The sequence below is a fragment of the Phodopus roborovskii genome, unplaced genomic scaffold, assembly GCF_943737965.1.
Source record: "Phodopus roborovskii unplaced genomic scaffold, PHOROB, whole genome shotgun sequence".
NCBI classification, from domain to species: Eukaryota; Metazoa; Chordata; class Mammalia; order Rodentia; family Cricetidae; genus Phodopus; species Phodopus roborovskii.
Window position 1 is genome coordinate 41965420 of NW_026126480.1, and position 14718 is coordinate 41980137.

The following is a 14718-nucleotide window of genomic DNA, read 5'->3' on the forward strand; positions in this document are numbered from 1 at the left end:
TCACATCAGGTACAAAAGTTCTGTGCGTGTCCCAGTGGCAGCAGTATTGTCACTGTGCCATGAAGAGAGGCAGGCTATGAGAGCTCTTCATAACATCTGCGATGTGGGTTTATTTACCCACCACCATGAAAGCCATGTTTCCCAAAGCTGAATACAGTTTTGAATTCTGGAGAGCAAACCAAATTCCAAGTCTATATTTTCCCTTCTGCTTCAAGGCACAGGCCAGCCACTGATATGATCCTTCGAAAGAAGCCTGACCCTAACACACTCAGATGTTACAGATGTTACAGAAGCGCTGTTGGTTACGGTTACCTGCTAATGTGAGAGTTTGTCATCCCACACCCTGCCAGGATACAGCTAAGGCCTCTGGCATTTTGACTTAACATGATTTTTTTTTTTTAAAAAGTCTTCCATAACATTAGGTTGAGGCGTTGTGAAGATCAGCTCCTGAAGGTGGCTTTCCAGTCAGACACTGAAAGAGTAAGAGATGGGAGGGTTGCCCGGCTGGGCCTGCCTTTCATGAGCCCTTCAGCATTCGGGAACTGACTGACTGCTTTGCCATCTATAATGAGTTAACAGGTATGTTCCTAGTGTGGGAAAGACTGGGACTCTGTTTTGAATAGGATGCCCCAAAGAGAACAGATGGGTGACTTTGGTCTCTGTGTTCAATGACTATTAATAAGGGTAGCAGACACAGGCTGTACAATGAGAATAGCATTCCATGTGGTTATGGCTTTTGCGAGCATATGGATTCTGCCTAATTTTTAATAAGTCGAGCCTTGCAGTAAAATGGAGATTTTTATCTCCAGGGTTGATTGACTAGATCTGGTTACCAGTTCACATCTGAAAATGTTTACAGTCCCATAGAAAGCCTCCTCTATCTGTCAGAACACAGGGCCGTTGTATTACAGTCAAGAAGACAATGTGGTAATTTGCTTAGCTTTAAACGGGGCAGGAGACAGAGGTCTGCAGTGCCCGGGCAGCGGGTTTCTTGTAGAAACACCGCTGTTCCCGATGTAAACAACATGCCCACACCAGCAAAAGGGCAGCCAGAGAGAAGCCTACTGCTGGCTGGGAGCAAAGCCTTGTACAGCACCACAGACTTCTTTGCCCTCCAAAGGTGTTCATGGCTGCTCAGCCCAAAGTCAAATGTCTACCTGGACTAGGGTTCCAGTCTCTAACCTGGCGTAGCCACACCTTCTTGCTTGTACCCAGGTTCTCTCCAAAGCTGCTGGCCAGAGCCAGATTCTACCAGTTGTCTGAGAGCTTCAGGGTGCAGGATCTGAAGCTCTGTCAGTATCCAAGGCCCAAGACCTTCCAGAAGTCCCTGGCTACATACAGCCCAAGATGGAGATTAAAAAAAAAAAAAAAAAAGATCCATTCCAGTTCTGCTTGGGGTCTCCTGAGCTGTGTGTCTGGTGCTATAACACAGCCTTGGGAGTTGGGAGAGCTGTTTTCCAATAAGGCCTCAAACAGAAAGTAAACATTTTTGTCTTGGATCCCATCAAGCAGGATATTTCAAGTCCAACAGAAGAAGAAAAGCACAAGAAGCCTTCTGGGGAAAAAAAAAAAAAAAAAAAACAAAAAACAAAAAACAAAAAAACCCATGATGGTACAAATGCCTGCTACGGCGCCCTGCGCAGTAATAGACACTTTGCATAAATTAATAACTTACAAGTACCTGAGCAAGGACACAAAGCACCACAGCACAGCACCAACAGCAGTAGCTCAAAGTTCTGGAAACAATGGCGTTTTAAACACTTTTAAAAATTCTGAAAGTTGGTACAAAAAAAAAAAAAAAAAAATCACTCCGCTGGAGTTGACGATAGTGCAAACTTCTGTCTTCACTGCTGAGGACCAGTCTGGTCTTGCTTGTCACTTGATGTAGGCATTGTGGGAAGATCTAGGCACTTGATGCTTGGGAGCAGGTCTGAATTAAGAGCAAGCCAGAGAGGAGAAAACAAAACTGCAGTCAGACTCTCAGAAGTTATTGTATAGACAGAAAAAAGCTTGGAAAGGAGTCTCCCGCTGTACCGGGTGGGCCCACTGACTGCCCCCCCCCAGACTAGCTTTTGGGAGAGAATGTAGATCACATCAAGGACTTAACTGCAGAACTCCTAGTGACTGGTGACAGAACATCTCCCTTCTCTGGAGCTTTGCCACCCATGCTTGAGTTGATTCTAGAACAGCACCATTTGCAGAAAAATGGATAGGAATCACTCAGGTAATTCCTAGTTTTTCATTTTAGATTTATTTATCTGTATGTCTCTGCGTGTGAGTTGTGAGTGCAGGTGCCTGTGGAGGCCAGAAGTGGGTACTTCTGATTCCCCCTGGGACTGTTACAGATAGTTGTGAGTTACCCAATGTGAGTGTGGGAAACTGAACTCTGGTCCCCTAGAGGAACAGCAAGTGATGTTAACTTTGGAGCTGTTCTCTCCAGCCTCAGACTCTGTTTCTAACAACCAAGTGGCATAGGTGAACTCTGTCTTAACTGCTGTCTCGCCATCTTCGTATGCAATCAGCATTAAGCGCTGGGAGAATCGACGGGGCAAGGTTAAGTGCTCAAAATCTGGCGGCACATGTTTACACTTTGGCTTATTTCAATTTTATTTTTAACCATCTCCGACATGCCTAGTGGCTACTTGATCACACTGCACAGCTCAAGAGATGGGGAGCCATGCTGCCGTCAGTAGAGGTTAGGCAGGGCACTGCGTGGGCATTCTGGAATGGAGTGTTCCCCTGTCAGCCCTATCATGTCCCTGTAGTAGTTTTATCTAGCAGAATATAAAAAAGTAACGCAAATGCTATGCGACTTTTTTCTGCGTTTCCACAGTGGTGAACTAGACTGTTGTCCTGACCCTTTGACCAGCATTATCTCTGAGATTTATGAGGCAGCCATTTCTTTCCTAGGCCAACATTCTTCCCAAGAGCTGTAATGTTTCAGTGACGTGTGTCTTCCCCTGCAGAGATGGGAGTTACAAAGCATGCAGCCTGGCCAACAAGTCAGTACCTTTGGTTCTCTGGTTAGCTCGCAGCACTCACAGCCTGCTGGAGGGCACGTGAGTCAGGAGAGAGGGTTGTGATTTTAACAGATCTGCTGGCCAGGCATGGTGGCTCCTTCCTTTAATCCCATCACAAAGGAGGGTAAAGAATAAGGTTCAGGTCAGCCTGGGCTACTAGGGAGACCCAAGGCTGGGGGTATATAGCACTTGCTTAGCATGTTCTAGTCCAAGAAGTGAGGAAAAACAAAACAACACAGGACCCACAAGGAAATAATTTCACTGAGGAAGAGATTGAGCTGCAGCATTAGCTGATTTCCATGTTGTCAATGGTCCCAGCGACACCGTGGCACCAGCCAATGTGGAAGATGGGAGAGCACCTAGCCAGGCCATGGATTCTACCCTAGAGATGCCTGATGAGAGCAACCCCTGCAGCGAGTGTCTGGGAGCAATGCCTTAGTATTTATTACCCTGTTTTAAATGCAACTTCAGATACTTTAATATTTATTATTGGCTAGGCTGTAAAGGCATGAGCCAGCTTCAGTATGGCTGTGGGTTACCTCTCCCCGCATAAGTAGAGTTTGGGCTTCATCTACCTCATCCCTTGTGGAAGGGGGGGGGCTGAACACAGCCAGAGATAAGTCTACACAGGCCACTCAGCTGTAGAGAAGTCCCCAGGGTCACCATACTGAGCAGCTGCTTGGGCCTCATTTCTCCAGAATCTCCTGACCTGAACTAGGATCTCAGCCCCTGGAGTAGGCAGAACAGGTCTTGGTGAGGGTGGTAGAGGTCTTGCCTTTATACAGATATACCATTTTCCTTGGTGCCTGTAGGAGACCAGGCTGGGCCCTTGTTAGCAGCTCATCTTTCCTGGGTCATCTTCATCCTGCTATGATCTCTCAAGTACGTGAGCCATTGCCAAGAGCCCCGGGGTGATGTTTGGGCATGCACAGGTATAGGTTGCATTGTCTGTTTCCTTTAACACATATTTTCCATCTTTCCCATGCTTGGGGAAAGTAAGAAACATGGCTTAACACCTGATACCTGTCTTTCAGTGTGGTTACTTCAGCTACCCCACACCATTAGAGGACACCCACCTGTTAGGGGCTGGACGAAGGCCGGGCTCCTGCTGCCCTGGGGTCCTCACCAAGGCACTAGTGAGCCGAGATGTCCTGCTCAAAGGATCAGCAGGCAGAGGCTTCTGAGGAGGGCTGGGCTTGTGGGTGCCCTGCAACAGACAACAGATCACATGTGACTCTTCAGCTCTGTGGTTAGAGCTGGACCCTGGGACCCAGCAATATTATGGAAGGCAGTACACGTTGCTATATAGGCCTGGCTTCATCTCTGATGCATAACCCTTCCACAATAAAAAGTAGGGTCTGGTTTCAGCCTTTATGTGGAATTTTCTGTAACACTTAAGAGATTCCCATAGGTCCACTCATATGTGGGTTATCTGATCTCACAGGTCTTAGGGGTACAGTGGATGGCAGGGCATGATATATTGCCTTCAGACAATCTCCGGTTTATAAAGAACTGGGTGAACTGGGGATGCATAAGATTCAGAAGACAGCTGTCCTTCTGGGGTCAGGATCTAAAAAAGATAGTCTGGCTGCTTTGTAATCTGTACAGTGTGTTGTACTAGTTGTGGAAAGGAGCCTTGCAATGACTTTTGGGACAGATACAGATTTGTGAGGACACTGCAGGATGATGTGCTACTGGCCAAGGAGTCAGAGCAAGACCCGAGGGTTAGTCTACATTGAGTTTACATCCCAAGGCCACTGATGTGGAACTCACAAGTCTACCTCTCTGGGACATGGAGTAACCTATCTTGTATCCCTGTTATGATGTGTAAATAAAAGAACATGTAAGATGTTCCCAGCACATACATAACTATTATACCAGCAGTAATTTGTATGGAAGCTTTAAAGGCCTCATGGAAATAAAAGTCCCCTTGAGCCACCTCCTGGAGAGTGCCAATCAACAAATGCTGTCCACCTTCTCCTGGGGCCCCGGATAGGTCTGGTCAGCATGACACTTTGCCCTCTAAGTCTTGTCATTGCAGGGGAAGGACCCCGAGGAGTGGAGTAGAGTCTCCCATAGCATAGGATGTCCTGGTAATTAAATGAACTGATTCACTTTCATGACTATGGCATGGTGGGGCACACCTCTAGTCCCAGCCATTGATGCTACACAGCAAAACACATTTTAAAAGTCACACAAAGCCTGCCCTGTCTCAGGACTTAGTAGACCATGTGTCCATCATGATCTAAATATGACTTCAAATGCTTGTGATGTTTCCACAGTGCTTGTACTAAAATCGCATCTCCTGAACTACAGACTACAGCTCAGAGGATACAACACCATGTCCACCATCCAACAGCTCCCTGCAAAATGGTAGAGCTCCTACAGAAGCCATCAAACCACAGCTGTATGGGAGATGTGCCAAGAATGAACAATAGACAGATTGGACTCAGAGAGAGTCATTGAACAGGCGCCAGACATACAGGTAACATGTCTATATCAGGTTTCATAAAAGGAAATATGAGAAAGCTCTAGCATATAGACAAACCTCACCCTAGGTAGGTGTAAGGAACACACCGACTATGCACACTCAGGTCTTGAGCTTTTGGGCATGTGTGGAGATAACAGCCTTCCATCAGGTTTGGTATGAAGATTGACACAGTAAAGCTCTTAGCCAGGGACCTGGCATGCATTCACCCGTGAATAAGAGCTGCTGCCTTTTGACAGCTGTGATTGACAGTGATTTCACCCTAGCAACCCTAGGTAATGAAGGCCACACACAAACTGAGCTCCATTCTCATCACAGAACAGAAAACCGTGAGCACAATGTCCATGTGTAATGAAACAAAACAAAACAAAAACAAAAACAAAACAAAAGCATGCACTCAACCCGAAAAGAATCAGGTTATGAAATCATTCCTTATAAAGCAATATTAATTTTGCTGCTAAATATGACTAAGTATCAAGTCCCTGCAATAAAGATAACACCAGGGTTTTATTGGTATGAAAGAAAATATGTTGCAGTCTGTCTTAATGCATTTGGATTTATCACAGAGACTTAGAAGATAATTATGGCTTGCCTGAGATATTCTCAATTTATGCTCATAGTCTTGTTATTCATCATGTTCTCAGATGGCTCTCAGCATTGAGGACAAATTGTATGTTCATCCCTGTGATAAAACTACAAACATGTAAGATGCTGACCCTTTGCCATGGTCAGGACATGGTCTAGTCTAGATATCTGCATATGAGGTGTAGCCCTTGTAAAATGCAGCCTCCCTTGTAGGAACTAAGGAAACTTCATACTGGTACATGTTTTAGTCTGTAATTCAAACATAATTCCTTTTCCCTCAGGTTGTGGAGAAAAGTCCCTCTATGCCTGTCACATGGGGTCCTGGATCTCTGCTTTCCATCTGTGTTCCAGCAGATAGCAATGCATTGCAGAATTGCACGTTCCATCCCTCCTCCTTTCCTCCCAGCTTTGAAAGCAAACATGCCAAAATCAAAATGTAACCCCTTTTCCTTGACCATCATCCTGTTATCATCTTGCACATAGTCTGTAATAGTAACTATGTCCTACTACCTGAGGGTTCCAGTAACTATGTCCTACTACCTGAGGGTTCCATATAGGAAGATTAGAGCCTATCACCACAGAAGGCCAGAGCTGCCACTGAAGTCCTAGGATCACGTTAATACAGCTCACTGTAACTAGTGAGTTTGTTTCTGGCTTAAAAATATTGTGGAAATCATGACCATGGATAAGATTGTAACTGTTACCACCAAAGTGATGCAGACATCATGGAACTGACCAAAGCTGACATACCAGTGGGTCTTCCATAGCCAGAAACATGGCAGGCAGGGCCACTGTGACCCCCCCTTTCTCCAATGATAGAATAAAATGAGTACTTGCCATCTTCCCTAAAAGGATCAGTTAACTATAAGAGTAAGATATTATTGAATCAAAACATAGCACAAGGAGAAGGAAGAAGACTGAAGGTGATCTGTCCCCTTAAGAAAACTCGAGTCGTTATGGAAACCCAAGTCCTGCTTTGATTCTTGTCTACAGTGAGTAACCCTGAAATCAAGTCAGGACCTTTGGATGGACACCAGATGACCTGGCTTAATGGGGGTGACCATGGTTTAATAGGATGACATTCTCTTCCCAACCTCTCTGCAGCAAAGCTCGGGTGCTCTGCAAAAAAGAGACACCAGGTTAACAACTGTTAGACAAAAATTCACTGTTAATGCTGCAGGTGAAGAGGGTGGGCTTGAGCCCTTGACTTTCCAGCCTGTGGTAGTTTCAATGTAGTTGCACTCTATAAGCTCATAGGGAGTGGTATTATTAGGAAGTATGGCTTTGTTGAAGTAGGTGTGGTCTTGTTGGAGGAAGTGTGTCACTGTGGGTGTGGGCTTTGAGGTCAGCTTTGCTCAGTGTGACACTTAGACCACTTCCTATTGCTTGTAGGTAAAGATACAGGACTCTCATCTCCTTCGCTAGGACCATGTCTGCCTGCACGCCACCATGTTACATCATAATGGTACTGGACTAAACCTCTGAAAATGTAAGCCATCCCAATTAAATGTTTTTCCTGTCACTGATAGCTGGGGAACCTGCCTGGGACCGAAGTAGGCTCTCTGGATATAGGTGACGGTTATGTAGCTTGATCTGTTGGGTGAGTGGTGCTGGCAGTGGGACCATGAACTGACTTTTGGAGCCTATTCCCTATGGTAGGATACCCTGCTCAGCCTTGATACAAGAGGAGGAGCTTGATCCTGCCTCAACTTGGTATACCAGACTTTGTTAACTCCCCCCCAAAGGCCTTGGCCCCTCTGAGTGGATGGGGGTCTCTGAATGGATGGGGGTTGGGTGGGAAGGGGAATAGGAGAAGGGGAAGGAGGAGGAAGGGAAGGAGAAAGGGGAGAGAAGGGAAACGGGAGGGGAGGGGAGAAGAAGAAAAGCATTGGTGCACAGCCTGGAGTTTACAGCTCCTGTCAGATTCTCAATTAAGTCCACAGCCCAGCCATGTTTGGGATATGCCTGTTGCCCTACAGCAAGATACAGCAAGACAGGCCAGAAAAACAAATGGAAGAGAGAACTGTCAGCAGTCCACAAAACACACTGAAGACACCATACAAGGATCCTTAACTGGTAGTGAGTGGGAGAGGGCATTGTGAGCATGCAAGCAATGAGAGCTCCATAAAAGGAAAGATTCATTGACTCAATATTCAAAACCAGAGTTCCTGATATGTCAGAAGTCAAGATAGAATAATAAGCACAGGGATTCCTTCAAAAAGGAAACTTCTATTTATGTCAGCCAAGGAGACCTTCAACAGTGAAGTTAAAAGAGAAAAAGCAGCAGCTATGGGCAGCACTGGATAATTCACACAGCACACTGCTTAGGCAGTGACATGGAGCTTACTGCTGTGAGCTCACCGTGCCCAGTTCTTGACTGCTTGGAACTTGTCAGGGTGCAAGTTCTTGGGACAGAGAAATTAGCTGAAGGTCAAAGCTTCCCCCCCCCCATAAAGAGCTGCTGGATATAAAGTAGTTTGAGTGTTACCAGCAATAACAGAAAAAAGGAAATGAGCTTGTGACAAGATGGAAGAACCATAGCTTACCTTATTCCTTTTGGTACTTGCACCACAAAGATCATCAAGCAATTGATAGAAATTGAAAATTAGAGAAAAAGACTACCCAGTGAACAAGGAACTACCCAGTGGTGGGTCCTTCTGTGTGCACATAGGTGCATGCTAGAGCCCAGGCCAGGATGTATAAAAGGAAGAACGAGAAAATAAAATGTGCAAGTACGTATAATCTGGACATAACAAAATGGTCCAAAGAAATAGAAACAAACTCAAGAAAGCCTCCTCTGTGTAGTGATAAGCCTGGGGGGACAAGGGATGTCCAGAAAAACAAATAATTTGACCACATACGATTCTTATTCCAGCTCAACCCCAGAGACACCCCCGCCCCCATCAAATGATTGGTGACATTACTTTCCTGGAGCAGAGACCACAGAAAGAACTCTTGGTGGGTTTCTTATCACTTCAGAGTACAGATGAAATGGGAGGAACCCCTCCCCAAGGGCAATCTAAAATTCTTATACCCAGCAAAAATATCCTTCATGAATAAGAAAGACATCCCCACACAAAGGGATGCTAATAGTATGCCAACAAAAGGCTTGCTTAAAATCGAAGTCTTTCAGGCAGAAAGGAAATGGTGAGATATAGAACACCAGGAAGGGGGAAAAGCTGAAAGGATCAATGTATGAGTTCAGATAATCAACTCCTCATTGGTTTTAAAGAGTCTGTTTGGCTGAAAGCAAAAATTCCATCTGAAGTGGCTCTTGATGCCCATAAAGTCCATTTAAAATATTTTGCATGTATACATGTGTCCAAGTGCATGTGCGCCACATGCAAGCCTGCAGAAGTCATGTGGGTTTTGGAAATTGAACCCAGGTCCTCTGGAAAAGCAACAAGTGCTCTTAACCTCTGAGGCATTTTTCTAGCTTCAAAGGCCATGATTTCAAGTCATTTAAAAAGGAGGCCAATGAGACCTAAAAGCTAGGGATTCTACATTCCTCTTGAAGCAATAAAATACTGGTACAAAGATGGATTGATTTTCAGAGAGGTGTTTTTTCTCCATCAAGGCAAATTTTGGCCCTCAGGAGATAGCAATAATGAAAACATGATTACAAGTGTTATTGTCGATAGAGAGAGAGAGAGAGAGATCAGTGATGCTGAGCCTCCCACAAAAGCCCAAGGAAATCCCACATAACATTTACCCAGCCCAAAATTTCAAAATGCAGAGGAGACAACACTGTAGATAAATGAACATCAGATACTAAGAAATGTTTAAATCGAAACAAAAACTGATGGGCCCAGGCACATTAATCCTTGGCCTCTTCAGCACCCCTCTTCTCAGGAACTGATTACTAGGCAGAAAGCTTTGGAATGCCTAATCTCTGTCTTTCTCATCATGACCTTGCAGGTATCAATATGAGAACCTAAGTATATGTAATACTCTAACCATTTAACTTTGTCCAGCCACTTAAAGATTTGTGTTTTCAATTTGATATTTCACTTGTATCTTCCCTAAAGGAACTCCAAAATGTATCTGTCCAGATCCTCCTCCAAATAAGAACTGTTTATAAAGCATAAAGCGCAAAAAGCAAAAAAAAAAAAAAAAAAAAAAAAAAAAAAAAAAACCAAAACAACAAAATCCAGAGCTATCAAACACATCCACTGACTTACAGACACTTCAAAATCTATTCCACATCCAAGCCGCATGTTGCTGTTAAAAGAACATTTTACAGGCTCTGCACTGGCAAAGTATATAGAAACAAAGCAGAAACACGGTCTAGAAAGTTATGTGAATAGAGAATAACATCAATTATGTTAAAGATGCAATCATAAATGTTTAAAAAATAACACCACAGGAAAATATAACAATAGCATTTAAAAATGATTGTTTTACTATTCATATTGCCAACAGTAGCCATAACTGTTCTCAAAATATTATAGTTGAAATCCCAGCTTCTTCAACTGTGGGTCACTAACTCAACACGCAGCAACCAGAAGCAAATTCAAAGCCAAAGGTGTACTAAATCTGTGGGGGTCTGGCTGTGCTTGCCCATGTCACATCCCATGGCTTCACTACAGCCTTGGTTCTGGACATGCAATGCAAACGATCACATCACGTACCACTGACAAACACTGACAAGGTCACCTCATCTCAAATTCAAGACTGTTAGGAATGGCCATGCTTTTACTTTATGTAGGTTGTTTGCTCCCCCAGAAACAAAGGCTTAGTTACAGAAAATACAGACTTTAACCTTTTCCCATTATTTCCTATCTATATGCCCAGAGTCCTATAAAAATTCCTCAGGTAAAAAGCACTCACAGTAGAAAAAGTTTTAAGTCCTGGCTTAGATGATAAATTACATGGGCATGGAAACAACTGAATATTTTAAAAATTACGTATAGGCACTGTATGTGGATTATCTCTGTTAACCATCTGATTAACCAATTCCACTTCATGCAGCCACTATGTTAAACAATTTACCCACATTCACATGTTAGAAGTATCAGAGCCTGGATTTGAACTGCATCCCACCAAGTCAGCACAGGAGGCATACCTGGGCCTGCCTGAGTGCAGGATTGGCAGGCAGGGGCCTGGCAGGGCCACTGGGTGCACGTGGGGCCTGGTGGAGAGGTGGGAGCACTCGCTGAGGTGACTGGGGCTGAGGGATGGCTCGAGTGTTGAGGGGCCTGCTGATGTCGATGTTCTGGCATTGCAGGGACCGCCTTTCCTGCATGATCAAAGCAGAGAGTCAGTTCTGATGGGGTTCACTTTCTAAGGAAAGAACAGGGTTAACCAGTCTGTGACCACCATCTACGTGGGAATGGGAAGTCTGTGGTGTCCATACAAAGACTGTATTTAGTTATCTACATCGCAAAATTCTAAAGGAAGCAACCACTACATCTGGACTGGAGAGATGTTTTTATATAGATTTTTAAAAAATGAACATTATAAATCAAACTGATGATAGTAGCACTCAGATGGTTGAGGCAGGAGGACCGAGAGGTTGAAGCTAGTCTTTTCTATATAGAAGATTCCATGTCTATCACTCAATCTTCCAGCTGGTTTAAGTAACAGGTGAAAGAAAAATTTGAGGTACCCAGTATGAAGACACAGACTGAATCACAAGGACATTATAAAGAAGGCATGAGCTTAGTGTGCACATGGCTAAGGGTAATGTGAGAACTACCTGCTCCTGAAGTGAGGTACTCATCTCTGGACAAGCTTCCCTTGTGTTTTGAAGGAGGACCAGAGCAGAGGCAGCATGACCTGGTGCTTCACACTCTTTTTTATAAACAACTCTCCTTGAGGCATGAGTGATACCCAGTTAACCGATATATTTAACATGCAAAATTAAGTAGTTCTTTTCTTGACCCAACTCTTTGTTTTGACCCAACTCTTTGTTTTTCATTGTGTTTTTGTGATTTAGACTAACGATGCTTTTCATGTATAGGAATGTTCCACCATGTCTGGCTTGACTGATGTCCATCTCCTGGAGCTATTGTAGCCACCACAACAATGTGTCTGTCACCCAGAGCTTCCTTGTCACTTTTGCCTCCCTCATCTCTGCCCAAGACCTTGGCATCCTTTATGTCATTCTAAATGAGTTTTCATGTTTTAAAGTCGTGCCTAAATGCTACCCTAGGATGTGTGCTCCTTCTCTGACAGGTCCTCTGGCTTGGAAAGGCTACTTTGAGCTTTGCCCTCAGTGTTACGTGAGTCGGTGGCTAACTCTGTCTCCTTGCTGAGTATCAACCACTGTGTAATATGCCGCTGTTAACCTTTCACCTATTGATAGACCTTTGGATCATTTCCAATTTTTAGCTCTTGGTTTTTGGTTCACATAAAACATACCTTTCTAGCTGGTGGATTTATTGGGAGTGATAGTTTCCCTTTTAGAAGCCCAGCCTCTACTTTTTAGATCAAGAGAAGCAAAACAGTGTGTTGCCTGCTGAATTGATAACAATATCCTTTTCAGTAATTTCTAATTTCTTGGCACCTATCTTCTTCCCTGTTTTAATTTGTCCGATTTTGCATCAGTCAGATATTGTATCGCTAATGTCAGAGTGCCTGGTGTGAGCAGTTTGGAAGGAAGGTTTAGAAAGGTTAATTAACGGCTTCAGAGGTTCCACCTGTCATTGCCTGGCCCCATGCCCTTAGGTAGAATAGCATGATAGAAGTGTGTAAAGAACCATCTGATGGGGAGGGAAGAAGGGAGTGACAGGGACGACTAGTACAGCCTTCAAATCCCCACTTCCTGCCTTGAGATCAACTTCCCTTCAGGAGGTTCAATGTCCTGAAGTTTCCCCCACCTGGCACCACCACCCAGAGGCCAAGTGTGCAACTCACATTCAAGCTATCATGGAGTTGAGTATTTAAGGTTTCTTGTGGACAAGCCAAACACTGAGACATGGTGGAACCACTGGATACAGCTTTTTAAAAGAATAGAGTGGGCATGAATTCCACAGTTCTGGGCAAAACTGAGGCTCAGCAGAACTTAGACATAGTTCAGAAAGTTCAGCTAGACAGAGCTGGAGGCCCCTTGAGCAGGAGTCTGCCCTGGCTGCATTCCCAGCGTGGCTGCTGAGAACATGGCAGGTCTAGGATACTGCAGAGATTGACTGTGGTTTGTAATATTCACACACCACACTATGTGAGGACATTGATAGCCTTATGAATCTTTTAGGGACCTCAGGTGATTGCTCTGGGGCTTACCGCTGGGCCCTGACCATTGCAGGGTCAGTGGGGTATGGGTGAACCAAATATGCTGACTAACCATTTCATCGGCACAATGGAGCCCTGTTTTCCCATGCAACCTGTTCTGTAAAACTCATGCCTTTACAGCATACTAAGTCCTTTCATAACCTACCTTTGGGGTGTTGGAATGTGGTGGCCGGCTCATCAGCAGGCCTTTTCCAAAGGTGGAGTGAGTCTGGCCAAGGTGAGAGCCACTGGGTATCCGGGAAGGATGTACACACCTGCAAGGTAACCCAGCATTTGCTAAGCAAGGGCTTTAACCCCTTCTTGGTAATAACTGCTCATATTCTATTCCTGGTGATACTTAGACTGTCACTTAAAAAAAAAATCCATGGACAATCATGCAGGGGGAAAAATAAAGATCTACCATGTCTATAAATTGAAAAAAAAATGCATACTGACCTCTGCTCTCTAACCATTGCTCTGTCAAATTAGTTAACTGAAAACCATAGAAACTCAGCTTTGGGTGCATAGGGGATGTTTTGCATGAAGCTGGCATTTCAGCAATAGTGTCTCCAAGCACATTTGGGCCTGAAGCTCTGCCATCTGAGGAACACATTCCAGTGTCCACATGCCTTGTAAAAAATGCTAATGCAAAGATGAGAGGAGACCCATCCATGGAATTCACCAACACCCTGCTTATTTATGTAATGGATGGCACATAGTTTGAAGGGAGAGTCAAAGAGACAGCTGGTCTGGCAGACACTTACAAAAGCAAAAACAAAAGAAACCCAAAGACCCAGTGTTACACTATCCAGGAAAATCTGCCTCCCTCCCTTGCTGAGGGTGACACAGCAAGAAGCCAAACGTTGAGCCACCATTTCTTGAGATGACATACCTCAGCTTTTCTATGGTGGTTTTCTTATGTGTGAACAGCAGCCGCATCAAGGTCTTCCTTTTGAGATATACCACAAATCCAGTGGCCAGCAGGCACAGGATGCTCACCAGGATTCCTACAGTCAAGCCCTGGTTATCTGAAACAAAATACATTTGGCTCAGGGGAGGAGGCCATTCCAATAAAATACAGAAGACAACGCGCTGTGACATTTATGGCACAGCGAGCTAGAAAGGAACAAACTGAAAGGGAACACGTAAATCCCTGAATGACATCCTAATAAATTAGTCTCTCTTCAAAGGTCGTGCTTGAGCTCTGGTCTACGCCACCATTATTCATCTGTGACAACTGTGGAACTTGCTAATGCGGGGACATGGTCTGCTAGGTGGGACCCTGACTGGACCACACAGATTCCCCTAGGCACAACCACAGCAGAATGGATCAAGGAGCTACCCAAAGTCCCAGGGGACCGTCTTATCAGGATGGGCGCTCCCCAAAGGTCACCCTTGACCCCCTTCCCATAG

The 14718-nt window shown here is 44.6% G+C and overlaps 1 protein-coding gene across 1 annotated transcript in view; it reads right to left on the reverse strand.

Annotated features, from left to right (window-relative positions):
* Positions 1-1370: 1370 nt before the first annotated feature.
* Adam12 (ADAM metallopeptidase domain 12) overlaps positions 1371-14718 on the reverse strand; it is a 293978-nt gene continuing 280630 nt past the window's right edge. Inside the window, exons 19-23 of the mRNA XM_051193213.1 lie at positions 14198-14333; positions 13472-13580; positions 11159-11332; positions 4097-4227; positions 1371-1930 (exon numbers count right to left, since the gene is read on the reverse strand). Of these exons, the coding sequence (XP_051049170.1) occupies positions 1876-1930; positions 4097-4227; positions 11159-11332; positions 13472-13580; positions 14198-14333 (605 nt within the window). The 3' untranslated portion in view covers positions 1371-1875. The remainder of the gene's footprint in view (positions 1931-4096; positions 4228-11158; positions 11333-13471; positions 13581-14197; positions 14334-14718) is intronic.